At 49.4% G+C, this 25,298-nt stretch overlaps 12 protein-coding genes across 12 annotated transcripts; 6 read left to right on the top strand and 6 right to left on the bottom strand.

Moving 5' to 3' along the window:
- Positions 1-1,473: 1,473 nt before the first annotated feature.
- N7537_000657 (uncharacterized protein) lies at positions 1,474-3,862 on the top strand (the record flags this gene model as incomplete). The annotated part of the gene is made up of 2 exons (XM_056891715.1): positions 1,474-1,868; positions 1,957-3,862. The coding sequence occupies 2 exons, from the start codon at positions 1,474-1,476 to the stop codon at positions 3,860-3,862; spliced, it is 2,301 nt and encodes a 766-aa protein (XP_056756710.1).
- A 620-nt stretch (positions 3,863-4,482) lies between these two features.
- Positions 4,483-6,426, top strand: N7537_000656 (glutamine--tRNA ligase; the record flags this gene model as incomplete). Its single annotated transcript, XM_056891714.1, has 1 exon — positions 4,483-6,426. The coding sequence occupies one exon, from the start codon at positions 4,483-4,485 to the stop codon at positions 6,424-6,426; it is 1,944 nt and encodes a 647-aa protein (XP_056756709.1).
- A 566-nt stretch (positions 6,427-6,992) lies between these two features.
- Positions 6,993-8,568, bottom strand: N7537_000655 (proteasome regulatory particle base subunit RPT5; the record flags this gene model as incomplete). Its single annotated transcript, XM_056891713.1, has 3 exons — positions 6,993-7,651; positions 7,711-8,126; positions 8,255-8,568. The coding sequence occupies 3 exons, from the start codon at positions 8,566-8,568 to the stop codon at positions 6,993-6,995; spliced, it is 1,389 nt and encodes a 462-aa protein (XP_056756708.1).
- Positions 8,569-8,811: 243 nt separating this feature from the next.
- N7537_000654 (putative trimethyllysine dioxygenase TmlH) lies at positions 8,812-10,325 on the bottom strand (the record flags this gene model as incomplete). The annotated part of the gene is made up of 8 exons (XM_056891712.1): positions 8,812-8,977; positions 9,032-9,103; positions 9,157-9,639; positions 9,696-9,795; positions 9,847-9,949; positions 10,002-10,122; positions 10,182-10,242; positions 10,299-10,325. The coding sequence occupies 8 exons, from the start codon at positions 10,323-10,325 to the stop codon at positions 8,862-8,864; spliced, it is 1,083 nt and encodes a 360-aa protein (XP_056756707.1). The 3' UTR covers positions 8,812-8,861.
- Positions 10,326-11,162: 837 nt separating this feature from the next.
- N7537_000653 (putative peroxisomal dehydratase) lies at positions 11,163-12,343 on the bottom strand (the record flags this gene model as incomplete). Its single annotated transcript, XM_056891711.1, has 5 exons — positions 11,163-11,505; positions 11,593-11,686; positions 11,742-12,062; positions 12,119-12,167; positions 12,224-12,343. 5 exons carry the CDS (start codon positions 12,341-12,343, stop codon positions 11,163-11,165), a joined length of 927 nt encoding a protein of 308 aa, XP_056756706.1.
- Positions 12,344-12,922: 579 nt separating this feature from the next.
- On the bottom strand, positions 12,923-14,379 carry rmtA (protein-arginine omega-N methyltransferase HMT1; the record flags this gene model as incomplete). The annotated part of the gene is made up of 7 exons (XM_056891710.1): positions 12,923-12,929; positions 12,992-13,463; positions 13,553-13,884; positions 13,946-14,055; positions 14,120-14,139; positions 14,215-14,228; positions 14,288-14,379. 7 exons carry the CDS (start codon positions 14,377-14,379, stop codon positions 12,923-12,925), a joined length of 1,047 nt encoding a protein of 348 aa, XP_056756705.1.
- Positions 14,380-15,038: 659 nt separating this feature from the next.
- N7537_000651 (PGAP3/PER1 family protein) lies at positions 15,039-16,211 on the top strand (the record flags this gene model as incomplete). Its single annotated transcript, XM_056891709.1, has 4 exons — positions 15,039-15,164; positions 15,213-15,255; positions 15,313-16,087; positions 16,157-16,211. 4 exons carry the CDS (start codon positions 15,039-15,041, stop codon positions 16,209-16,211), a joined length of 999 nt encoding a protein of 332 aa, XP_056756704.1.
- A 338-nt stretch (positions 16,212-16,549) lies between these two features.
- agm1 (phosphoacetylglucosamine mutase PCM1) lies at positions 16,550-18,602 on the top strand (the record flags this gene model as incomplete). The annotated part of the gene is made up of 6 exons (XM_056891708.1): positions 16,550-16,707; positions 16,781-16,794; positions 16,901-17,045; positions 17,120-17,134; positions 17,195-17,686; positions 17,742-18,602. The coding sequence occupies exons 1-6, from the start codon at positions 16,615-16,617 to the stop codon at positions 18,600-18,602; spliced, it is 1,620 nt and encodes a 539-aa protein (XP_056756703.1). The 5' UTR covers positions 16,550-16,614.
- A 293-nt stretch (positions 18,603-18,895) lies between these two features.
- On the bottom strand, positions 18,896-20,445 carry rrp3 (RNA-dependent ATPase RRP3; the record flags this gene model as incomplete). The annotated part of the gene is made up of 2 exons (XM_056891707.1): positions 18,896-19,983; positions 20,040-20,445. 2 exons carry the CDS (start codon positions 20,443-20,445, stop codon positions 18,896-18,898), a joined length of 1,494 nt encoding a protein of 497 aa, XP_056756702.1.
- A 155-nt stretch (positions 20,446-20,600) lies between these two features.
- N7537_000648 (Brix domain-containing protein) lies at positions 20,601-22,044 on the top strand (the record flags this gene model as incomplete). The annotated part of the gene is made up of 2 exons (XM_056891706.1): positions 20,601-20,848; positions 20,899-22,044. Exons 1-2 carry the CDS (start codon positions 20,648-20,650, stop codon positions 22,042-22,044), a joined length of 1,347 nt encoding a protein of 448 aa, XP_056756701.1. The 5' UTR covers positions 20,601-20,647.
- Positions 22,045-22,587: 543 nt separating this feature from the next.
- On the bottom strand, positions 22,588-23,401 carry N7537_000647 (riboflavin synthase; the record flags this gene model as incomplete). The annotated part of the gene is made up of 3 exons (XM_056891705.1): positions 22,588-23,135; positions 23,194-23,316; positions 23,371-23,401. The coding sequence occupies 3 exons, from the start codon at positions 23,399-23,401 to the stop codon at positions 22,588-22,590; spliced, it is 702 nt and encodes a 233-aa protein (XP_056756700.1).
- A 202-nt stretch (positions 23,402-23,603) lies between these two features.
- On the top strand, positions 23,604-25,255 carry N7537_000646 (CaiB/BaiF CoA transferase family protein; the record flags this gene model as incomplete). The annotated part of the gene is made up of 6 exons (XM_056891704.1): positions 23,604-23,777; positions 23,836-23,867; positions 23,942-24,065; positions 24,125-24,629; positions 24,684-24,977; positions 25,044-25,255. 6 exons carry the CDS (start codon positions 23,604-23,606, stop codon positions 25,253-25,255), a joined length of 1,341 nt encoding a protein of 446 aa, XP_056756699.1.
- Positions 25,256-25,298: the final 43 nt, after the last annotated feature.

The raw sequence follows: 25,298 nt of genomic DNA, 5'->3' as shown, positions 1-25,298 counted from the left end.
CGAGATCCGATGGTGCAATTGGCCGCAGCACTGGAGTTGAACCCTCACGTCTCCACCAGATCGGCTGTGATTCTCTTCCACGTTCCGATCTGTCAGAGTGGATTGAGCTATACATATGTACGCCATACATATATATATCGTAAGATGTGAAGGTGGGAATGATGTGGATGGACTACTCTGTACTACACTTTGTCTTTTGCGAGGAGTGAGTGGCCCATTCGCCGATCTTGCTATATTGATCAGGGGATTGTACAAAGTAGGGAGTTTAGTCGACCTGAGTCAGGTTTTTAGGTTTAATAATAATAGGCACATCTTCTGAGGGTTGGACTATGTGATACTATAGGCTGGTTATATTCGGGATGGAGACGGTTGATATGGTCAATAATGATACATATGTCGATCCCTTTATGCCATGCAGTACTCCATACTTACGGGGTAATAAATCCAAAGTCAAAAGGAAAAAAGTACCTAATTGCCTATTTTATTGCCCTGCAGGATAATGTGCGCATGGGCCATTTGGATATACAACATTCAACATATGTTATAATAACATACAGCATATAACATACAACATACAACATATAACATACAACATACAACATATAACATACATATAACATAGAAAGGGATAATGTAAAACTATCCTACTATAATGTGAAACAGCTCATTGTAATCCATATCAATCTCAATCACCCTAAAGCAAAGAGATACTAATAATATAACCAGTTAATCTAAAACAAAGAGAAAAAGGAACAGCCCTGGAGGAAAAGGGGTAGAATACATGACTAATGCAGCCATGACCCACTTGGTTAAGCCTAAATAGGTCATAGCGTGATCAAGGCCACGAACCCTTGACACTCGGATGTTTTTGATATTCATCTTACTTACAACATACATGTATGGACTACATTTCATAGGATTTATCATTGTTATATTAGAATGTTAGTATATTAGAATTCTAGAATATTAAAATATTAGAGAATCACATACAATATAATATACAAGTTCCTATATAACATAAAAACGACAATTCCGGTATCAAATACAATTGTATGTCAACCCCTGAACCGCCCCTTCCCGTCTCCGCTGGGCACGCTCTGCACGGCTTACAGTGTACTCTGTAATGACGGGAGGTCCACGGTTACCTTCAACTTATTCCTGTTGTGGGGGAGATCGACCGACATTGTCTTTTCTTTTTTTCCCTTTTCTTTTCCTGATTCTCTAAGGCTGCTACATCTCTGATCCTCGCACTTTCGAGATATCCCTACTATTCTTCTTCTTTCTCTTCACCTTTCTTGATCATATTGTTCAAGACGCGTGTTGTTCGGACTATAAAAACGGCTACAAACTGCCGATCTCCATATATTACGCGTTTCCGAACTTCCCCCTACATTCCCGAACCCCTCCACCTCCCTATTGGGAATTGAATTTGCTTTTTCCTGTCGTTTGCTCCGATGCCAAAGCAAATTCACAATGAGTGTTGTCGCCACTAGAACAGAGCCCCCTGTGGTATCTTGTAATTCCATACCTGAGAACCACGTCGACTATTCTGTTCATTCAAGTGCTTCCCGAACCTCCTCGATATCTTCCTACAGAACCAACTATAGCGCCTCAACCGTGCCGACCACATATTCCCCATCCTCACCCTCCTCATCTTACCGTCAATGCGACTCTGTCAATTCTCTTCCCAAGTTAACCGAACCAGTTCAACGTCGATTACCACACGAGGTCTACGAAGTGATTATCCGCCACTTAGAGGAGTTACACAAAGGGCAGCACCAGACAGGATGTACCACGTGTTTTCAGCGCGATTTACATGCCCTAGCTTTGACCTGTCGCTCTTGGGAAAAGGCTGTTAGAGGACCTCTGTGAGTTCGAGTCCTGTCTCCCCTTGATCCAAGGTTATCAATATATATATAAACAAGGACTGTTTGCTGATTGAACATGCCATGCTAGGTACAATAGTATACACATTGTCGGGAATGACTCCCCCGCCCAACTCAAGAAATATCGTCTGAAAAGAGGGAGCCGTCTGAAGCTCCTGAGGCGAACTCTCCGCGAGCGGAAGTTGCTGGCTAACCTTGTATATGAGCTGCGGGTGCCTCAGTTAGACCTGATCTTTACCACGATGAAACAAGGTACGCTGTGGCAGGAGTATCGAGACATGGTAGCATCCGTGGTCATGGTGTGCCCAAACTTGGAGCGCCTGCTAGGCTTGTCTATACCATATCACCATGAATTCGATCGCCTGACCCATGCTTTGTCGACCCGCAAAAAGCTCAAAGAGCACACGTGGGTTTTGGGAGAGGCCGCAGAGGTATCGGAGCTGTCCCCGCGCGACGACTCCTGCCCTGGGAGTCTGGGCCCCTCCCAAATGTTCGAGTTTCTGGATTATCACACCTCATGGACAAGTCTGGAGACACTCATGCTTTATGGGTTGAACGGAAATGGCTCATTGGAGCCTAGTATCTCCCTACGCATGTTCAATCTTCTTCCCTCATTGCGAAACCTTTGCATCACCTCCTTCAACAAAGACTCCTTTGATAATAACACATTGATGTGTCTGCCACCATTGGAATCCCTAAGGTTGGAGAACCTCCCCGGGATTACAGACGCTGGTCTCTCGCAGTACACGTCACGACCCGAATCATTCTCCCTCAAGACACTCGTCTTGGTCGAACAGAACATCGAGTCGCTGCTAGTCGTTTCTAAAATCCTTGCGTCACTACGACAACTTGAACGATTCAAGATAGTCCAAACCGAAAAGTGTCCAACTTTGCCAGACGAACATATGATCTTTCAGCCTATCCTGGCCTCCTCAACTCTAAAATATCTCCACTGGGATGTGGCATGCCCAGACCCAGGCGCAGCCCTTACCAAGCTTGATACCCTCCCCTTCCAGAAACCCACAAAACCTTCCAATACCCCTAATTACCATCTTGCCCAAAGCATCATCTCTGCCGGTTTTCCTCAATTGGAAGCTCTCCGCGCACCTTCTGACGTGGAGCCCCCAGGTGCACTCCAGGCTGTCTGCCGGCCTATATTAAAAGGCCAAGCCTTACTCCGACCGGACCGGTACAGCTTGCCTCGCAGCTCCCACGGTTCCGTGAATACACGACCGCTCGCTCTGCCGGCGGGGAACAATCTGACCTCAGCTCGAATCCGTGCCCAGACGTTCATTGATATGGCCGCCAAGGACTCTGAGGCTGGCATGCGGGTTCTGATCCAAGATTACTCGGATGCATACGTGCCGGACAACGCGAAGCACTCCCAATTCGAGGAAGAGCCTGACCAGGAAATGGACGACTACGGGATCTGGGCTGCCTGCGAGCGGTTTAAACATGAGGATAATGACTACAGTGGCCCCAAGACGGTCTATGAGTTCCGTATGCCAACCTTGATGGGCCGTAGTGGTTTCCGGGATCCTGCAACAGGCGCATCAATTCCTCACTTCATCCTCCGTCCTGATATCACCGGCCAGGAGTCAGACGGTGGCTTGATTGGATGGAGGCAGCTGCTGGCCTCGAACCAGTCACTGTCATATGCTGCCGGAGTAGGCGTCAACTGCTTCGGCAGCGGAACCCCTTCTATCGCACCTCCCGAGGAGCCTATGTCGCCTGCGTCCACCATTTCCAGATTTGGCTGGGGAAGCTTGAGTGGGCGGTCTGTGATGGGCACGTCTCCAACGACACCCACGACACCAATCACGCCTCTCAGTAGTGCAATGGGCTCGGCCTTGCCTTGGGACAAAGATACCTGTACTGGAACGTGGAACCATAAAATGGGCCGGGACTGGTGGTTCCACATGGAGCGTGATCGTCCGGGCAACTCAGAGCTCGTTGACGTTAAACAACTTTTCTAACCCATCCCTCCTACTCCTCGACCCTCTCTTTCTCTCTCCTTCTATTTCTTGTCTTTATATACTCTACGCTATATACCCCACACTTGTTGTATTTCCTTTTTCTTATCTCGTTTCGATCATCCAGTTCGCCGGTCCTTATCTCTTTGTACAGGGTCCATGATACGCGCACTGCTGTGTCAGATGGATGGAGGTGGCATTGCATAATGATTCAATGTGCTTTGGCTCTTGCTTTGGCTCTTGGTCATTCGAACAATCTTTCATTATTGTATCATTGCGCGTCGGTGGAAAGTTAATGTGCCCTGTTCTTCTTCCTGTCCTATTTGAGTCTGCATACTCCCTGTACCATATTTGTACAACATTGGCCACATAGTAATAATTGACCAACGTATGAAATGACTCACTATCCTTTATATGTAAAAAATAGCCCTGTACCCGTACGTTGTACAAAATATAGTCACTTGGATACGGTCGTCAGGCCGGGCCCGGGCAGTATAGATGACTCATCCCGGGCTGAATCGGACCGATAAGCGAATGTTAACTGATAAGCATTGAATACAAAGAGCCCCTCGTTGAGAAAAAAAATATCCCCACCTTCGCTTTCACAATCGTCATCCGTCGCAATGGACCCCGCAAAGCCTGTCGACCTGCCTGAGAGGCCCAAGGAGGCCACCGAGCCTACGGATCCGCCCAAGAAGTCCAAGAGCCAGGAGAAGAAAGAGGCCGCAGCGGCCAAGAAAGCGGCGGCCAAGCTAGCAAGACAGGACCAACCCAAGCCAAAGGGAGAGTCGAAGGCACCCAAGGCTAAGGAAGCTCCTGCGCCCCGGGACCCCGAGGCTATGTTCAAGGTCGGCTTCCTGCACGACGTCTACCAGGAAAAACCCCTCTCCGAGACCGTCCCCAAGATTCGCACGCGGTTCCCGCCCGAGCCTAACGGATATCTCCACATCGGCCACAGCAAGGCCATCGCAATCAACTTTGGATTTGCGAAGCACCACGGTGGCGAGTGCATCCTGCGCTTTGACGATACCAACCCAGAAGGCGAGGAGGAGCGGTACTATAATGCCATCAGGGAGATTGTGACATGGCTGGGCTTCACACCTGTGCGTGAGACCAACGCCAGTGATAACTTCGACCGCCTCTACGAGCTCGCAGAGGACCTCATCAAGCGTGATGGCGCATATGTCTGCCATTGCAACAAATCCGAGATCAAGGCCCAGCGTGGTGAGCTCGAGGGCGGCCAGCGTGGCGGAGAACGCTTTTCATGCAGCCACCGCACACGACCTATCGAGGAGTCCATGGCCGAATTCCGTGCCATGCGCGACGGAAAATATAAGGCTGGCGAGGCAGCGCTTCGCATGAAGCAGGATATCACAGACCCGAACCCACAGATGTGGGATCTGTTCGCCTGGCGCATCATGGGCACCGAGGACAAGCAGCACCACCTCACCGGTGGCAAGTGGAAGATTTACCCGACCTACGACTTCGCGCACTGTTTGTGTGATAGCATTGAGGAAATCTCGCACTCGCTGTGCACAACCGAGTTCGAGCTTTCCCGTGTTTCGTATGAGTGGCTCTGCGATAAGCTGGAGGTCTACCGCCCCAACCAGCGCGAGTACGGCCGCCTCAACATCACCGGCACAGTTCTGTCCAAGCGCAAGATCATTCAGCTTGTCAAGGAAGGACATGTGCGCGATTGGGATGACCCACGCCTGTACACGCTCATCGCGCTGCGCCGTCGCGGCGTGCCCCCCGGCGCGATCCTCGCCTTCGTCAACGACCTCGGCGTAACAAAGAACACCACCAACGTCCAGGTCGCCAAGTTCGAGCAGACCGTCCGCCAGTACCTTGAAACCACAGTCCCACGCCTGATGGTCGTTCTCGAGCCACTAAAGGTCATCATCGACGACCTCCCGGAAGACCACCTTGAGCTTCTTGACTGCCCCTTCTCCAAGGACCCGGCCTTCGGCACCCACAACATCCCCTTCACGAAGACAGTCTACATTGAGCGCTCCGACTTCCGCACCGTCGACTCACCAGACTACTTCCGCCTCGCCCCAGGCAAAACAGTCGGCCTCCTCAAAGCTCCCTACCCCATTACAGCGACCTCGTTCGAAACAGACCCTACCACCGGCGAGGTCACCTGTGTGCACGCCAAATACGAGAAGCCCGCCGAAGGCGAAGCCCCGGTGAAACCCAAGTCCTTTATTCACTGGATTGGCGAGTCGGCCGCGCACAACAGCCCCATCCGTGCTGAGGTCCGTGCTTTCAACTCGCTCTTCAAGTCGGAGGATCCGTCTGCCCACCCGGCTGGTTTCCTCGCCGACATCAACCCGGACTCCGAGGAGATCTTCAAGGATGCTATGGTCGAGACTGGATTCCGGGATATCTCCCTCTCGGCGCCGTGGCCTAAGGAGGAGGGTGTTACGGAGCCTGGTGAGAATAAGCACTCTATTCGATTCCAGGGTATGCGTGTTGCGTACTTTGCTGTTGATCGCGAGTCTACTGATGAGAAGTTGGTGCTTAATCGCATTGTTACTCTTAAGGATACCCAGGGTAAGAATTAAGACTTAGAACCAGGAGCTTTCTGATGAGATTGTCTTTTCTTCTTTTTCATTGACTTTTTTTTTGCTTTCTCTGTTTTTTTCTCCTTTCCTATTCCTCTTTTCATATAAAACTCATGGTGGAAGGTGTGTTGGTGTGTGTGATGAACCACGGTTGTTGGTATGGATTTATGACCATTGCATCTTTGCGTCTCTTTTTATCTTTTTTTGCCCATGGGGGTTTAGGTTGTTGTGGTATTCGCTATGCATAAGTGATTACAGTTGCATTTATTGATATATGCTACAATGCACAGTGGACCTACAGAATTTTTTTGAATCCGAGTAACTGTCTACGACTACAACTTCGCCATATAGATAGTATCATCCCTTGGCAAACGATCAAACACAATTTACTTGGAAGATGTATAAAGAAAATCGTAATAAGAGGTCCACGCCATTCATGCATAACGAATTACCGGCTTCCACTCAAGCCGAGGGAGCATACATACACGAGATGACTCGAGACATAACAGAGGCAACAAAGCACAGAACGTGTATAGATCAGGGAATAAAAAGCAAGATGGTCTACTCTAAACATAGATGCCCATGTTGGTATCCCTCTTCTTAGCTTGGACCTCGGCGATAGCATCGACGTAGTTCTCATGACCGATCTTGCTCAGACCTTTCCGGAGCGCAATCATACCAGCCTCAACACAAACGGCCTTGAGCTGGGCACCGCCGAACTCGTCCGTGCTGCGAGCCAACTCGGCCCAGTTGACGCTGTCCTCGACAGACATCTTGCGCGAGTGGATCTGCAGGATGTTGGCGCGGGCTTCCTCGTTAGGCAGGGGGAACTCGATCTTTCGATCCAAACGACCAGAACGCAGGAGGGCAGGGTCCAGCACATCGACACGGTTGGTTGCCGCTAGGACCTTGATGCGGTCGTCTGAGGCAAAGCCATCCAGTTGGTTCAGGAGTTCCAGCATGGTTCGCTGCACTTCGCGATCTCCGGATTTTTCTGAGTCGAAACGCTTGGTACCCACGGCGTCCAGCTCGTCGATGAAGATGATAGAGGGCGCCTTCTCCTTGGCCAGGGCAAAGCAGTCGCGCACAAGCTTGGCGCCGTCTCCGATGAACATCTGCACCAATTGGGGTCCGGCGAGCTTGAGGAATGTGGCGTTCGTCTCGGCGGCACAGGCACGGGCGAGCAGCGTCTTACCGGTACCTGGCGGTCCGTACATCAAAGCACCTGCAGAAGGGAAATGAGGTTAGCTTTGGAGTGCAGGTGAAAGGGAAAAAATAACTCACCCTTAGGGGCCTTGATGCCGATTTTCTTAAAGCGCTCTGCCTCCTTCATAGGCCATACAATGGCTTCCACGATCTCTTCGATCTGCTTATCCAGACCACCGATATCTGTGTACTTCTCCGTAGGCTTCTCGTCGACCTCCATTGCCTTGACGCGGTTGTCATACTCGGCCGGGAGTGTATCCAGAATGAGATATGAATCCTTGTTGACACCAATCAAGTCACCGGGCCTCAGCGTTTCGTGGTCGACAAGGCCAATAAGGGGAAGGAAGATAGTCTGACGGGTGGAGGTCTTGATGACAGCGGATTTGCCTACGCGGGTGGCATCCAGGTCGATATTAGCCCCTTCCTCTGCTGCCTCTGCCTCCACGTCAAGATCCAATAGCTCGACAACGTTTCCAACAAGGTAGGGTAGTTGTCTATATAGTCGCAGATGAAAATGTCAGTAGACCGTTGAAAGCAAAGTGTCTCTGCGCCGATCCGCAAGCCGGCCACCAAGCTCCGCGGGCTTGCAGAACGGCGAATACGGAGACCAGGGAATTCGCACCTGTTGTTCTCAATCTTCTCTTGATTATCCTTCACCTTCTCCCTCATTGTGCTTTGTTCATGTGTCAAACGCTGGAACTCGCTTTTCATGATTCGCATCTCGTTCTCCAGCATCCGCCGTCGCGTAACGATGTCTGCCGTGCTTGAGTTCAAGATATCCTCGTCCAGCATCTCTTCTTCTTCATCATTTTTGTCGGCATCTTCCATATTGGCATCGCCGTCGCCTTGGGGCTTCTTGCCATCGCCATCGTTCTGGTCTTGCTTCTTGTCTCTCTGCTCCTGCTCAAGGTCGTCGAGGTCCTCAAGAGTCGACATGGTGGAATCGAAGAAAACGGGAATTATAGAATCAGAAAATAGAAAGCTTGGAAATGAGGAGACAGCAGGTGGATAGTTGGAAAAGGATGGGGAAGATGAGAAGGTTGCTGGGAGAAAGAGCTGTCGGTGGCCGAGCTCCAACAACGTCAGCCATAGAGCGTCACGTGATGTGATGTACGTTTATAATCAAGTGCGATTCGATTCTATCTACTTTGAATCACTTCTTTGTTTTGTTTTTGTACAATGTGAGTATTTTCTGTCGATTTATCTTGTATCGAGTAACCACGCAGAATCTAGATGAACCAATAAGGATTCTGGGGGTTATTTCCGACGTTGCCAAGGTTGTCCAGCACCTCTTTTCGGCCAAACTTGAGCAGACGAAGTCGAGAAATATAGTCATCGTTGTTGACTACCATTTCGTTAGTAGAAAAACTTGAAAGAAAGGTTATTAGATAATAAATACCATAGCCACCACACATTCGTCTCTTTCCAGTAAACTGAGAGCGGCCATGTAACATTCTCCAGTTATCGAACACTAGGACAAACATGTAAGTTGAAGTGGCCATTCGAATGGCCCGAAAGACTTACTGAGCGCCGATCCTGGTTTTAGCTTTGTCCAAATTTCTCTGCTCTTCAAGATCTCGTTATAATGGCGCGCAGCGCGGTACCATATGGTCTGTTCCGATGCCGACCAATTGGTCTTTGGTGCACGATCATAGTTGTTCCAGCGGATCTGGTACATTTTATTCAGGTCCGGGTGCATCGAAAATACCGGTGCCATGGCGGATGGTTGGATGCAGGTGTCTTCATTCCCGCTTGCGTGCCACGGGTGCCTATGGTTTACCAATTGGGCATAATGCTCAGGTTTCTCGAGGCGTAGTTGAGCTGCAGCTGCAAATCCATCAACTAGGAGGTTCTCTCCCCCAGATCCTTCGGTGTGGGATAGCAAATGGAAGAGCTGAAGTCTTGCAGGATCTGTGAAATAAGTGTTGTCTGTATGAGCACCCAGGAATTCGTTGGTATATGCCGTGTCTTTAAAAGTCAAATCGGCTGTGAAGTCCCAAAAGCCACCTGAAGCTATGTTAGCTGTGAGAGACATTGGTGAATCGTGGAGCTGTTGTACATACCATAATGGGTGTTTCTGATGAACGCAATCCGCTCGATAAGAATTTGAGTAGCCTCTGGGCTGACAGGAACATCGTCTACAAAACAGAAGCCTTGGTCCCACTTCATAAATGTTAGCAAGTTTGATCCAGAAGTCAAGGCAGAGGGGCTTACAATATGAGTCAACCAAATATGAAGAGATTCATCGTCTGACATAACATCATCATATTTGACTCTGGGAGTCTGATCTGGATCCACGACTGGGGTGAACTTCCTTCTATGGCGTCAACATCATTTTGTGATGCGGATGCTTTGACTGAGTAACTTACCTAGGAGGTCGCATTGCTGATTGGGGATATGGCACCGACTTGGTTCCTTCAATGCTAGACATATCCTGCGAGTGTGCGTGAAGCCAAGCATACGAATAAAGCCCCGTGTGCTTATCAGACCCTATGGCGGTGTTAGTTCTGATGATAAAAGGGGTCAAAATTATACATGTCATCTCTCACATTTGATCTCGACCATATTGTCACGGTGCTCAATTGAATCTATCTTAACGTTCTGCGGAATCTATAGGGGATAGTGTCAGAGAAAATGTAGTCACAGAGAGCTGTGAGATTTCCTACCGAGAAAGTGTCGCTTGTCCTCTGCATCGTATCCGGATGAATACACTTGGGACACTGGCAGTTTTCTCTATTCGTAGGTATCAAGTTGTTAATCAGAGGTTAATCTTCTAGTTTTATGCCTTGGTTACTAACCTGAGGAAAAAACGACCGCTGCGAAATGCACGTTAGTTGCTAGTCATCTTCTTTGGAGTTAGAACAATCTTACAAATTGAAGGTGATTTCGCGATTCTTTCTGTCTCTACCTGGAAAGGTTACTATATCAGACCTGGACCAAGCAATCTGAGGACCACTCCAGCCCATCTGGGTGTTCAGCAATCTTAAGGAACCAGGTGTGACATGTCGGTGGCCAGTCTATGAATAACAGAGCAAAAAGACCGAGTTAGTTTTTGATGATCAGCTTGAGTGTATATCATGCATTAAATCCGTACCAAACCACCAGCGGGGGAATAGCGGGGTCTCAGGCTCTTGGGTCTAATTCAAGAGGATTAACGTTGAGTGTTCAATAACAGATGGAAATAGGAGATCTTACCCACGACTCCACAGCTCACTCGACCTGAGTGCTGCACGCCAGGTGAAGTTCATGGTCAATATGGAGAAAGTGATCAGAGGTCGAGGACAAGGAGATATGCAGCAATGTTTGGACAAATCCGGGGTAGTAATTTCATTTGTACGGCGGGACAACCGAGGTTACGGTCACGTGTGGTATATAAAGGAAGTATGTACATTGTCATAGTTAAGTATATATGGCTTTATTTTATACAGAATTAGCGCACGGTGATAAGAATAGGTAGTTGTTGAATATGTATTTATTTTGGAAAGCATATTGCATGCAATCGAATTAAGCTTTGATGTAAATAATTGTAATCACAGCTTGCTCTTCACGGCTGTCACCTTCAACAGACAACGGCCATTGCTCAACACAACGCGACCCTTGTCGTTCTTAGTAACAAATCGGATCTCCTCATAGCCATCCTGAACATTGCCCATTCTCCACATCTCGGTGGTAAGCTTATCACCGGGCCGGACGGGTGAGGCAAAACGAGCCTGGAACTCCTTCATATTGGCAGGGTTGCTACCACCCAATTCGCGCAGAATCCCATGTGCAGCAGAATTCCAGCTGAAAAGACCGTGGATAATAACACCACCAAAGCCCATCTTCTGGCCAGGCTCTGGTGTGGCGTGGAGAGGGTTGTAGTCACCGTTGAGACTGGGCAAGGAGTTAGTACCAGATGTTTCAAGTGTATACTTTTATTCAAGGATATAGGGCTGGGCTCTGTATGCACTGAGTACTTACCGGTATAGGTGGGCTGTCTCCAAGTTGCTCTGAACAACATGGGTAGCGTCGGGGGCCTTGCCCTCGGGCGGGGGATAGTTGACGGTGCTAGGTCCTGTTCGAATACGTCAGTTGATACTTCGCATTGGATAATCAAACCATAATCTTACCCTTTGGGCCACCCCAGCCACCCTGCCCGACCAGGAAACCGCTACTCACGACCTTAGTGTACACCTCGCCGCTCTCCTTATCCACAATAGACTGCTCGGTCTCGATCACAGTACCAGGCTTGCCTTTATCATAGACACCAATGACCTTATTGCGCAGCTCAAACTTTCGCCCTGCACTAGTGGTAGGGAGCGGCTTCAGGACGGTGAGCTTGCGCTGGCCATCGACGCCATGACGATGGTCCAGGTCGGGGACGCCTGGAATATGAACTGCCTTCTGGCGGGCATAGAAATCAGTCACCTCCTGGTCAGTGAGTTTGAATGCTAGTGGGTTTGGAGTTAGTGCAATTGTCCGAAAATCCCCGGGACGCTTAACATACGGAGGATGAGAGAATAGGTTGGGAAGACCGAGAAGTTCGGGTGGAGTTCCTGGATGCTAGTTAGATTTGTTGTACTTAGACTGGTATACGTGGCTTATAACATACATAGAGGAAGTGCAGCTCATCCGCCTTGATGCCAATGCTGTTGGCAAACAATAGCACATCACGCTTCTGCCAAGAGACCTCTTGGGCGGGAAATTCGTGACCAGCTCCAGGGGCCGACATTGAGATGGTAGTATGAAGGAAGTAATGAATACAATATCAGACTTATAAAATCAAAAAGGTAGGAAGAAAAGAAAATCGAGGAAAATAAAGGAGTAAGGGCAGACTAAAGTAGCTCCAGTAATTGCGGGGGCCATCAAGATGCCGAGGATCTGATTATCTTTTCGATTTGTTGCCGTCGTTTTGCCGACAAGCCCATCTCCTTGGCACAATTTCCCATTGCGGATCTTACATTTCTTTGCCTATTGCGCCATTGATATTATCTACAACCTAGCGTGGAAAACATATCCAGAAGAAGAGCGTTGGAGTTTGCTAGACTAAGCATCGACTCGGGTATCTACCTGGAAATTCGAGGAGCTTCAGAATTATATCCCTCCGTTCGCGCCACAAAATGCCTTTTTCCTACCTCCCAAGAACTAAACGCCGAAATAAACAAAGGCGAAACCGGATGTCCAATTCGCCTTGGGCAATTTCATACATGCCCATGCCAGGATGCGTTGCGTGACGAAAATATTTCACTTAGATCGTGCAAACGTGCAGTTGTAGATCCCAATGACATCAAATTAGAAAAGTGGAACAAAATTAACACCTATGATGCATTAGTATGATGATCTCGGAAACGAACCAAAGCTAAATGCCAGAAGAACTTACATGCGGTAGAAGCAGCCACCTTCAGCAGCGCGGGTGGCATCCGGGGTCTCGAACTTGTACGAGATGCCGATATCCAAGTCACGCTTGTTCTTATCGTTAGGACGGTTCTCAATCATGCCAGTAACCTTCTCCTCCTCCTCGACGGTGAGGACATCACGGAGGTAGAAAACGGTCTGCTTCCAGTGGGTGTACTTGGCGTGGGGTCCAGTAGAGAAGTGGATGGGCTTGTGGCAGGCGCTGAACTCGATATCGAACCAGGCGATCAAGGCGTGGATGAAGTCGGGACGCTTAGCGGTGAGGGCATAAGGCACCTTGAAAGCAAGGTCGGCCGTGGTGACGGTGTTCAGGTCAAAAGTGATGATCGGGCAGGGATCAGTCACAAGAGCCTTCATCTCGACGGTATCGACGAGGGGCTCGTTAAGAGCAATCTCCTTCATGGGGCTGTAGTCAAATCCGTAGACGTTGTCCCAGACTAAACTTGGTCAGCACGGAGCCAAAAAAAAAAAAAAAAGAAAAGAAAAGAAAAGAAAAGAAAAAAAAGTTCAAGGAATTGTTGCATACATCCAATCTTGTCATCCTTGTAATCGCCATCCTCAATACCAGCAACGTACATGGTGGCCTTGTCGGGGAAGATCAGACCACCGGGGTTGAGGTAGGTGTCACGGGCGTAGAGAACGGTATCCAGCATGGACTCGTAGAGAAGGAAGTAACCCATCCACTCGGAGATGATGATATCAACCTTGGGGAAAGGAAGGTTAACCTCCTCCATCTTGCCCTGGAGAAGAGTGATCTTATCGGACAGTCCGTTAACGTGGACAATCTGACGGGCCTTCTCGATGATGGAGGACATATCGACACCAATGACGTGCTTTGCGCCGGCACGAGCAGCAAACCTATTTAACAAAACAATCAGTAAGAGATCTAAGTTCATGGGATTATTATCTGGATGCATACATGCTCAGAATACCAGTTCCACAGCCGACATCGAGGACGACCTTGTCCTTGAAGATGTGGCGGTTTTGGTAGATGGAGTCGCGGTAGGAGCGTGTGCGCACATCATCTTTCTAGAAGTAGGGAATGAATGTTAGACACCGTAAACAGCCAATTAGCCAGTAGATTTGTACTTACAAGCATCTCCTCGTGGATACCTGTGATAACCCAAAAAAATGATCGTTAGTCAAAACCATACTAAAAATTCGCTATCGTTGACCGAAATAATTTACCGTGGTGGTCATAGCTATAAAATTTATTAGCATCAACGTTCCAAAAGACCCAATCGATGAGAGAATAACGTACCTAGTGAAGTAGCGGACTTCAGAGTGCTCCATGCCAACCATGCGATCAGCACTGCTGGTGATCCCCTGAGGGGTATCAGATTCGGTGTCCATCTTGACTGTGCGGGAAAGAGGAACGTGTCGAAAAGGAAGGATAGAGAAGGGTAAAAAAAATAATACTAGGAGGGATGTTAAAGATAAAAGTCCAACAGAGATCGATCCTTAACTTTTTTTTTTCTGGATTATTTGCCCGCCCGCCAAGCTTAACTCCAATCCCCGCCTGCACTAGCCACATTAAGTGATCACGTGGATATACACGTGATGTAATTTGCCCTCATTTATATAGGGCTATCTCCGTGGTATAGGTGTACCGCTGGGAAGTTCTATGCGTATTAATGTGTACTTGCATCCTATTTGGATGGTATCTGTGTGGGGAGTAACACTTATCCAAGGATAGCAAGCACTAATTGACGATATTTTATATTTAGAATAGGTCAATTGCAACGTTAACCACGCCTTTCTTTCGAGTGAACTATAAAGATCTCCAAACGGTAACGCTATATGGCAAGAACGATAAATAAGGTCAATTCCACTTTAATTGAAGCCGTACAAAGATCAATGGCGCTGTGGGGTAAACAAGGAGCTGTTTTGATCTTGCCAAGACCACCGAGGGAGGCTCTTCAATGCCGCCGGGAGCTCCGCCTAACCTGTCATTCTTCCCCAAGCTTACGCGTTGAACGCCTAAGACCTCGGAACTAACCTGTTGGCCCACAATGAATGTGGGCGTAGGAAGAGTGAATCTCTATACTCTTTTCGCTTTCGTTTTCTTAGCCTCCCTCATTGGCAGGTCTAACGCGTCATTAGGAGACCATCTCCCCGACTTCAAAGAATGTGTCCAGGTACGACTCCGCGAACAACAGACCCCCGGAAACAACTAACAACCATAGGTCTGTGAAACGGAAAATTGTCAGAACGGCAATTCAGTGCTACGTATGTTAAACCATTATTCCAACCCTTCCTCCCGTTTCCCTTTTCTGACCTCTTTAGCTCTGCACCATCGCTTGCTACTATGGACCTGCCCTGCTGAATGTGACTACACTTGTCAACATGTCGTTACCGACCGCCGAGTTTCGCGTGATCCCCCAATGATCAGCCCGGTTGTACAATTCCACGGGAAATGGCCGTTCCGCAGGCTCCTAGGGATGCAGGAGCCCTTCTCGGTGCTCTTCTCCTTCTTCAACTTCGCCGCCCACTGGCACGGCATGTCCCGTGTCCAAGAGTCGATCCCCGCCTGGCACTCGCTCCGCCCATACTACATGATGTTTGGATACATTGGACTTGCAAGCTGGAGTTTCAGCATGATATTCCATATGCGGGATTTCCCCCTGACCGAGAAGCTGGACTACTGGGCAGCCGGCGCTAGCGTGCTGTATGGTCTTTACCTTGCCGTCGTTCGAATCTTCCGCTTGGACCTCGAAAATACCCCATACCGGCCAACCCTACGCCGGCTTTGGACTGCTGTCTGCGTTCTGCTATACACATTGCACGTGTCTTATCTTACCTTCTGGTCTTGGGACTACACGTACAATATGATAGCGAACGTGGTGGTTGGCATTGTCCAGAACCTCATGTGGACCGGGTTTAGTATCTTCCGATACCAAAGACATTTGAAGTCTTGGACCGCCTGGCCTGGTATGATTGTGGCATGGATAATCATGGCCATGAGTTTGGAATTGCTCGATTTTCCCCCTTGGAATGGGTTGATTGACGCGCACAGCCTCTGGCATCTGGGTACAGTGGTCCCCGCTATTTGGTGGTATTCGTAAGTCCGCCCCCCTTTTCGTGCGACATAACACATTCCCATGACTAATGCATCGGTTGCTGTGGACAGGTTCCTGATCAGGGACACACAGGACGATATTGCGGCGCATAGGTTAAAGGCGTAAAGAAGAGGATCGAAATCGGCGATCTTTAAATATATACATGGGGATAGCATAGACATGTCAATATGTCATGCTTGACTGTAGCTTAGACGTGGAGGTAGCAGTAATGAAGATCGGGGGTGCTCCCACTAGATTGTTTACCGTTTCGGTTAATTTCCACGGCGGCTAATGCGGGTAAATATGTTATTGCCACGTCCCCTGCCGCGTCTTGGTCTGTGTTCCCCGCCATTTGTTCACCGCTAAGGCCGTCGCAATAAACCGTGTCTCACTCCCCCCACCCCTCAGCCGCTTTTTTTTTGTTTCAAGTACTCCCCTCCTCTTCGACCTCGACTTTACCTAAAGCTTCAGAGCACCTCTCCTTTTGAAACTTTTTACGGTGCTTTATAACTAATCACACATTTGCACCATGGCCTCTCCGGCTGTCAAGAAAGCGATCACCGAGGCGGCGTTGCAGTACACAAAGCCCGAGGGCAAGGTATTTGAGTATGGCACAGCAGGGGTATGTCGCGTTGCTAAATGAACATTACTACCTTGGATATTAGGCCGGCTAACTTCCATTCTCTTTATTATAGTTTCGCATGAAAGCGTAAGTTTCTTCAAATATGGCTGATCCACCCCGCCTCCACATCTCTCGAACCCCGCGATTGCCCTTTTGTTGACGCCGGCTTGTTCTGACCAATCTGGCTGCGCAGTGACCTCCTTAACACCGTTGTTTTCGCAGTGGGCTTGCTTGCAAGCTTGCGGTCGAAGAAACTTAGCGGACAATGGATTGGTGTTATGGTTACCGCTAGCCACAACCCCGCGGAGGACAATGGTGTCAAGTTGGTTGACCCCATGGTGAGTTTAAGCCATTGATCCCTGTCATAGTACCAGCCCCATTAGGACAAGTCTAACCTATATAATTTCTTTAGGGTGAGATGCTTGAAGTAAGATTGACCTGCGTTGAATCACCGAATTTGGAATAACGTGCTCACTGCCATAACTAGGCCGAGTGGGAAGCATACGCGACAAAACTGGCAAATGCCCCATTGGATAAGATCGCCGATGTCTACGACGAACTTGTCAAGGAAATCGACGTGAAGATGACCAACCCCGCTCGTGTGGTATTCGCTCGTGACACCCGTGCTTCTGGCTCCCGCCTAGTGAGCGTTCTGAATGCCGCGCTCACTGCGACGGAGGTCGAGTTTGTGGACTTTAAATACATGACCACCCCTCAGCTCCATTACGTCGTTCGCTGCAAGAACACCCTTGGAACACAATACGAGTATGGTGAGCCGACTGAACAAGGATACTATGAGAAGCTTGCAAACTCCTTCAAGAAGGTCATGCGGGGAGTCAAGGTCCAAGGTTCCTTGACTGTGGACTGCGCCAACGGTGTCGGTGGACCTAAATTGAGGGAACTGATGAAATACCTCACTGGAATCGATATTAAGATTGTCAACGATGATGTGATTAACCCTGACGCCTTGAACTTTGATGTATGCTTCCACCTGCCCAACACACAACCTTTAATCAACCTAACATTTCATGCAGTGCGGTGCCGACTATGTTAAGACCAAGCAACGTGCTCCTCCTTCTTCTAAAGCTGCCGTGCTTGACCGATGCGCTTCGCTTGATGGTGATGCCGACCGTCTTGTTTACTACTTCCAGGACGAGAGCAACGTATTCCGTCTTCTGGATGGTGACCGCATTGCCACTCTTGCAGCGTCTTTCATTGGCGATCTTGCCCGCAACGCTGGAATTGCTTCGAAGCTGAAGATTGGTGTTGTCCAGACCGCCTATGCTAACGGTGCAAGCACAGATTACATTGAGAAGGTCCTCAAGCTCCCCATTATCTGCACCAACACCGGTGTGAAGCACCTCCACCACGCTGCACTGCGGTTCGATGTTGGTGTCTACTTCGAGGCCAACGGACACGGTACCGTCACCTTCTCCGAGAACGCCCTGAAGGTCATCAAGAACACCGAGCCTCAATCACCGGCGCAGCAGCACGCCCTGGAGAGCCTCCAGGCTCTCACCGACCTGATCAACCAGGCTGTGGGTGATGCTCTGTCCGATGCACTTCTTGTGGAGGCCATTCTCGCCCACAAGGGCTGGTCACCCAAGGAGTGGCTTGGAACCTACACCGACCTCCCTTCGCGCCTCGTGCGTGTCGAGGTCAATGACCGTTCCATTTTCAAGGCATACGACGCCGAGCGTAAGCTCGAGTCTCCTCCCGGTCTGCAGGGCACCATCGAGTCTCTTCAGTCTCGGTACAACAAGGGCCGCAGTTTCGCCCGTGCCAGTGGTACTGAGGATGCCGTCCGCGTGTACGCTGAGGCTGCCAGCCGCTCCGAGGCGGATGACCTCGCCACTCGCGTCGCGAACGCTGTTAGCGAGGCAGGCAGCGCCTAATAGATTCCCTAGTCCAAATTGGATCTTTGGCCTGGGCAAATGCCCGTAGGGATCACTGTTTCTCTAGGCTGTATTGCAATTATCACACTGGCCTTGGTGGCTTTAGGCAGCGGGTATTTTTTCAACTCTTATGGACCCCTGGAAATATGGTCCAGGAAATATTCGATATCATTTTGACGCAGTAATGAAAGCTATGGGTTCTTTTCATATTACATACTTAAACGCCCCAAATTCGTAAGCTAGACCATCTATTCATGTACAAAAAAAAAGAGAGAATGAACCAGCATGAGATTCTAGCCCTCTTCCTGGTCCATGGCATCTCGACTTCGCTTGCCCTTGAACGAGAACTTTCCTTTGCCTTTGGCCCCCTTCTTTTCGTCGTAGTGCTTCATCGCCTGGATGGCATCACGTTGCGAAGCACTCACTTGCTCGGCAAAGACCATGGCCTCATCTTTTGGGGCGGGGTACTCGGCCAACTCTTTGCCCATCGCAGCCTCTATACGCTGCCAGATTTCCACATCATATTGCGTAACAAAGGAGATGGCCGTTCCAGATTTTCCGGCACGTGCTGTACGGCCTACTCGATGAATATAGGTCTTACTGTCGGTTGGCAAGTCAAAGTTCAAAACGCAGTCCACAGAGGGGATATCCAAACCACGAGCAGCAACATCGGTGGCAACCAGGATTTCACGACTTTTCGATCGGAATTTGCCTAGTGCTCCCAGACGAGCAGATTGAGACATTTGTCCATGGAGAGGGATTGCGCCGAAGCCTAGACCGCGCAGCAAGAAAGCAACACGCTGCGTTTCATGAACGGTGCGCATGAAGATAATAACGGACTGGCCAATGAACTCGTGGAGGAGGTAGACAAGGTAGATGTCCTTGTGTTTATAGGGACGAAGAATATAGGTTTGCTGGAGGGTTTCCACGGTGGCATACTTGCTGGAAGAGATCGAGACACGGGCCGGATTTGACAGTGAGGCTCGCTGGAGAGACTCAACCTTTGAGCTCAGGGTGGCGGAGAATAAGAAGGTTCTGCGCTCTCGTGGTAAGACCTTCAGGATCTTGTCGAGAATGGGACCGAAATCCATATCGAGGAGTCTGTCTGCTTCGTCCATGACGAGGAATTTCAAGTTGCGGAGGGAGAAGCCCTTTGTGTTCTCGAGGTGGTCGAGAAGTCTGCCGGGTGTGGCAACGAGGATGTGAGGTTTCTTTCCCAAAGCGATTGACTGAGGAACCATGTCCATACCGCCAACCAACGTGGTGGATCTGACATTGATTGTTGCACCAAGGGATTCGCATGCCAATGAAATCTGGTATGCCAGTTCACGGGTTGGGGCCATTACAAGTCCAAAGAACGGCTGGGGCTTTTCCATGAGTGCTAGAAGACTCGTTAGTATCGTATATAATGGTATAAGTCGTCATAAGTGCACAAACCTTGAAGAATTGGTAAAACGAAGGAGGCGGTTTTTCCAGATCCTGTTTCAGCCAACCCGATAATATCACGACCCTGAAGTGCCAGCGGGATTGATTCGGACTGGATTGGTGTAGGGGCCTTGTATCCCATCTTGTCACAGGCCTCGCAAAGTGAGTCAATCAGGCCCAATTCTTTGAATGTTTTGGGAACGCTGGGAGCGTTGGGCTCAGTCTCGGAGGAAGCATCTTCGACATTGCGGTTATCAGCGGTGGGTTGGGGGTTTGAATCGCTCGCGCTATCTTCGGCATCGGGGTCCTCAGCAGTAGCTTGAGGGCTAGAAGAGCTTGCATTTGATGCAGCGTCGCTGTCTTCAACAGGTGCAGCAGGGGTCGCGTGTGCGACCTTGCGCTTTTTGGTAATCGGCATTGTCTAATGTGTGTTTAACAAAAACAAAGTTGTCGATGATCAACTATCTCAAAAGAAATAATTTAATGTGGGGCCGCAAGATTATTGATCCGGCGCTGTTTCTGATGTTAATTTTTGGAGAAAAAAAAAAACCTCGAGCTGTTCGATTTGGTATTCATTGCTTTCCCCCTCCAATTTTATTTTTCTCATATCTCATATTAAAATGGCCAAGCAACGTGTCAAGAAGCGCACTCACCAGAAGCCACAAAATGCTTCCGTTGTGAAGGGCAGCGCTGCCTCAATGTCCAAGACCCCGAAGTCTATGGTCATTCGAGTAGGCGCTTCTCAAGTCGGTAGCAGTGTGACCCAGTTGGTTAAGGATGTCCGTCGCATGATGGAGCCTGATACTGCTGTGCGATTGAAGGTATGATTCACATTCACCGCTCTGCTCGCTCCCTCTAATAAATAATATAGGAACGCAAATCCAACAGGCTGCGAGATTATACCGTTATGACCGGTCCCCTAGGTGTCACTCATCTTATGTTGTTTTCTAAGTCCGCAACTGGCAACACAAATATGCGACTCGCAGTTACCCCCCGTGGACCCACCCTTCACTTCAAAGTCGAGAACTATTCGTTGTGCAAGGATGTCGAGAGATCCATGAAGCGCCCAAAAAGTGGCGGACAGGATCACAAGACACCGCCCCTCTTGGTCATGAACAACTTCACCACACCAGGCGCAACCGAGGATTCCAAAGTGCCTAAGCGTCTCGAGACCCTCACAACTACGATCTTCCAATCCCTTTTCCCTCCCATCAACCCCCAAAGCCAGCCTCTATCTTCCATCCGCCGTGTCATGCTTCTCAACCGGGAGCCTGCCGAAAAGGACAGCGACTCATATATCTTGACTCTCCGTCACTATGCCATTGCCACCAAGAAAACTGGTGTATCGAAACGAATCCGTCGCCTGGATCCCAAAGAGATTCGGAACCGGGACAAGAAGAAGACTGCCGTTCCCAACCTTGGAAAGCTAGAAGATGCCGCCGATTATCTGCTCGACCCCTCTGCTGCAGGCTACACATCAGCTAGTGAGACCGAGCTAGACACCGATGCCGAAGTGGAAGTTGCAGAGAGCACAACCCGCCGAGTCCTGAACAAGCGGGAAATGCAGCGCCAAAAGGCCGCAGAAAAGGGCCAGGATAAGCCAACCCATACCCCTGGTGTTGAGAAGCGGGCCGTGAAGCTCGTAGAGCTTGGTCCTCGCTTGCGGCTTCGCTTGATGAAGGTTGAGGATGGAGTCTGCGATGGCAAGATCATGTGGCACGACTTCATTAAGAAATCTGAGAAGGAGATGCGGAAAATGGACCAGAGCTGGGACGTTCGGAGGAAAGAGAAGGAGCAGAGAAAGAAGCTGCAGAAGGAGAACATTGAGCGGAAGAAGCAAGAGAAGGCCAAGGCTAGAGGTAACAAAGAAGTGGCCGAGGAGGATGAGGATGAGGATGTTGATATGGATGATGAAGATTGGCTCAGCGATGATGACTTTGACAAGGACGCTGAGGGTGAGGGTGAAGCGGCAGATGACGATTCTGACGCCGATTCGGACGAGTCTATGGAGGAGTAAGTGACTGTCCGAAGTCATCACACCGGTGGACTGTATCAAAAATGACCCCCGTCTTCATGTCTTATATCCATGTCATATGGACCAAAATTTCTGTCACTGTCACATACCCGATAGGCATCTAGGCGTTCTTCAGGTTTTGTCTTCATATAATGCAGTCTTGCAAATCAACTTTGTCTGTCATCTTATATTGAACTTAGGTTTCACTACAAGTGCGATCATCCCTATGTAAACTACATGTGTACGTTGTGGAAAAGGGCTATTCGATATTGGGGACATAGACTCTACGACAACAGAAGGATTTCTCATCGCTTGACGGGAACTTATTTGTATCTCATTGCTTGCTCTGGCCTTCTGCTTTTGAATAAATCTAACTTCTGGCTCTATGTCTTTTATTCCCTGTAATCAATGGGGAAATTCAGCCCCCAATTGTTCCGGTCAGTTCATTTTATAACATAGAAAGCTAAGGATGATACATTTTGCCTTGCCTTCACCGAATATTGCAATGACTCGGAGTGGTAGAGATTCGTTATTCATAACTCTGATCTATTTCTTGAGCCTTTCATCGACGATCCTGTTCACCATCTTCTCCAAGATAGCGAAATCTCCGCCGGAGGTACCAGCAAAGTATCCCTGTACGCTCTTCTCAACATACTTGCCCACGATATCGATCTCAACGTTGACAAGGTCACCCGGCTTTTTGGCCGCAGTGACCACCTTCCCCTGCGTGTAGGCAATAAGCATAACCTCCCAGTATCCGTCCTGTCCATCGACAACCTTGGTAACAGTCAAGCTAGCACCATCAAGGGTCACGTAGCCCTTTTCCACAACATAACGCAGAATATCTCTATCCCGCGGCTGCAGCCGGAACACCAACGAGTTTCCATCCGGCGTGACAGACAAAATCTCTGCAACGGTATCGACATGGCCCTGCACGAAGTGTCCTCCCATCCGAGTATCGGCCGAAACGGCACGCTCGAGGTTCACGTGTGAATTCGCCTGCAAGGAACCCAGGTTTGTGCGTCGCAGCGTCTCCGGCGCACAGCCAACCTTGAACCAGGTCTTATCGAATGCAGTGACCGTAAGACATGTTCCTTAAGCCCACTTTTAGACAATACCCCTTGTGTTATAGACAAATAAAGAGCAAAATACCATTCACTGCGATACTATCGCCCAAGTGCGCGTCGGTGAGGATCTCCTCACAGTCGGAGATGGTGAGCGACGTTCCCCCGCCCCCGCTCGATGAGGTATCGATGGGCTCCAAGGCCGTGACAGCTAGTAAAACCACATGAGCTATTGACTTGATTCACAAAAGAAAGATATACTCACTCCCAATCGTCTCAACAAGACCTGTAAACATAGCTGCGGTTGATGATCTACAAGGAAAATACCCCCGCGGTGTGGCCTCGGCATTGGCCCCTCCGAGCGGTGTCGGTGTCGGCGTTTTGGCGGAGATTCGCCGGTTTCCCCAGATCCCATTTAATGGGGGATATTCTTACTATTTGGGCTTTTGTTTTGAGCTTCACTTTTTTGGTTTCGCTGCGCTTTCTGTATATATAATCATGACAGTCGCGCTTAGGTTCCAGGTTGTTGCCCGTCGATCGGGCTTGTCCTGGGGTAGCAATGCCTTGCGACGCACGGTACCAGGACGATGCTACTCCAGCGTAGCTTCAGTCGATGGGTCACTACCTTTGGCTGGTATCCGGGTGCTTGATATGACACGCGTTTTGGCTGGTGTGAGTATTTCTCTCGCGGTGCTACTGTATGTTTACGACCCAAGCTGACTTGCTCTAGCCTTATTGTACTCAAATTCTGGGTGATTTAGGGTATATATTGAACTTCGGAGCTATGAAACAGCTTAAACGGCTTATATCTGTGATATTAACAAAACAAATTATAGAGCGGACGTTATCAAGGTCGAACACCCTGTGCGCGGCGACGATACTCGCGCTTGGGGTCCACCATATGCGAAGTACGAAGATGCTTCCAGAAAGGGCCCTGGCGAGAGCGCCTACTACCTAGCTGTACGAACCTTCTCTTGAAGTTATGAAACAAATTATCATGGCACTAATCATGGATGTAGGTTAACCGAAATAAGAAATCCCTTGGTCTATCCTTCCAACACAAGTCAGGCGTCGAGATTCTACACAAGCTTGCAAAGGAATGCGATGTCCTAGTCGAGAACTATCTCCCGGGGGGACTCAAAAAATACGGCATGGACTATGAAACCCTGAAGGAAATCAACCCCAAGTTGATCTATGCCAGTATCACTGGGTATGGCCAGACAGGCCCATATAGCAACCGGGCAGGCTACGACGTCATGGTGGAAGCCGAGATGGGATTAATGCACATCACCGGTGCTCGGGACGGTGCGCCAGTAAAGGTTGGTGTTGCCGTTACCGATCTAACCACCGGACTGTACACATCAAATGCCATCATGGCGGCTTTGATTGCTCGGGGTCGAACTGGTAGAGGTCAGCATATCGATGCTTGCTTGAGTGATTGCCAGGTGGCTACGTTATCGAACCTGGCTAGCTCTGCGCTTATCAGTGGACAAAAGGATTCAGGCCGTTGGGGTACAGCACACCGTAAGCAGCAAACAGTCTCTTGCGTCGAGTAATAACCAAACTGACACCTCCCAGCATCTATTGTACCCTATCGGAGCTACAAAACCAGCGACGGAGATATTCTCTTTGGCGGTGGCAATGATAAGCTTTTTGGAGTGTTGTGTGATCGACTGGGCTTCTCTGAGTGGAAGACGGACGCTCGCTTCGTCACTAACACTGACCGAGTGCAGCACCGGGCAGAGATCGACGGTATGATTGAAAGCACCACTATTCAAAAGACCACGCAAGAGTGGCTGGATGTCTTCGAGGGCAGCGGTATGCCCTATGCGGCTGTCAACGACATTCAGGGAACCCTGAATCACAAGCATGGTAAGTATACCTATTTACCTATCTTCTTTATATGTGATAAAAGAACGGTGCTGACCCTACCAACAGTTCTGGCACGAGGCATGGTGACAGAAGTTGACCACCCTGCATGTGGTCCAATCAAGATGGTCAACACGCCTATCAAGTACTCCGAAGCGACACCGGGTGTGCGCACGCCTCCTCCTACTTTGGGCCAGCATACGGATGAGATCTTGGGCAGTGTTCTCGATTATGGGGAAGCGGATATCGCTCGCTTGAAGGATGAGGGAGTCGTGTCCTGAGCCTTGAGTTATTTACGAGAAACACGAAAGACACCTCCCGAGA

The sequence above is a fragment of the Penicillium hordei genome (genome assembly GCF_028827395.1).
Source record: "Penicillium hordei strain IBT 12815 chromosome Unknown utg000001l_segment0_segment0, whole genome shotgun sequence".
NCBI lineage: Eukaryota > Fungi > Ascomycota > Eurotiomycetes > Eurotiales > Aspergillaceae > Penicillium > Penicillium hordei.
The sequence above is the reverse complement of the archived record's forward strand: the minus strand, read 5'-3'. Positions and strand labels throughout refer to the sequence as shown.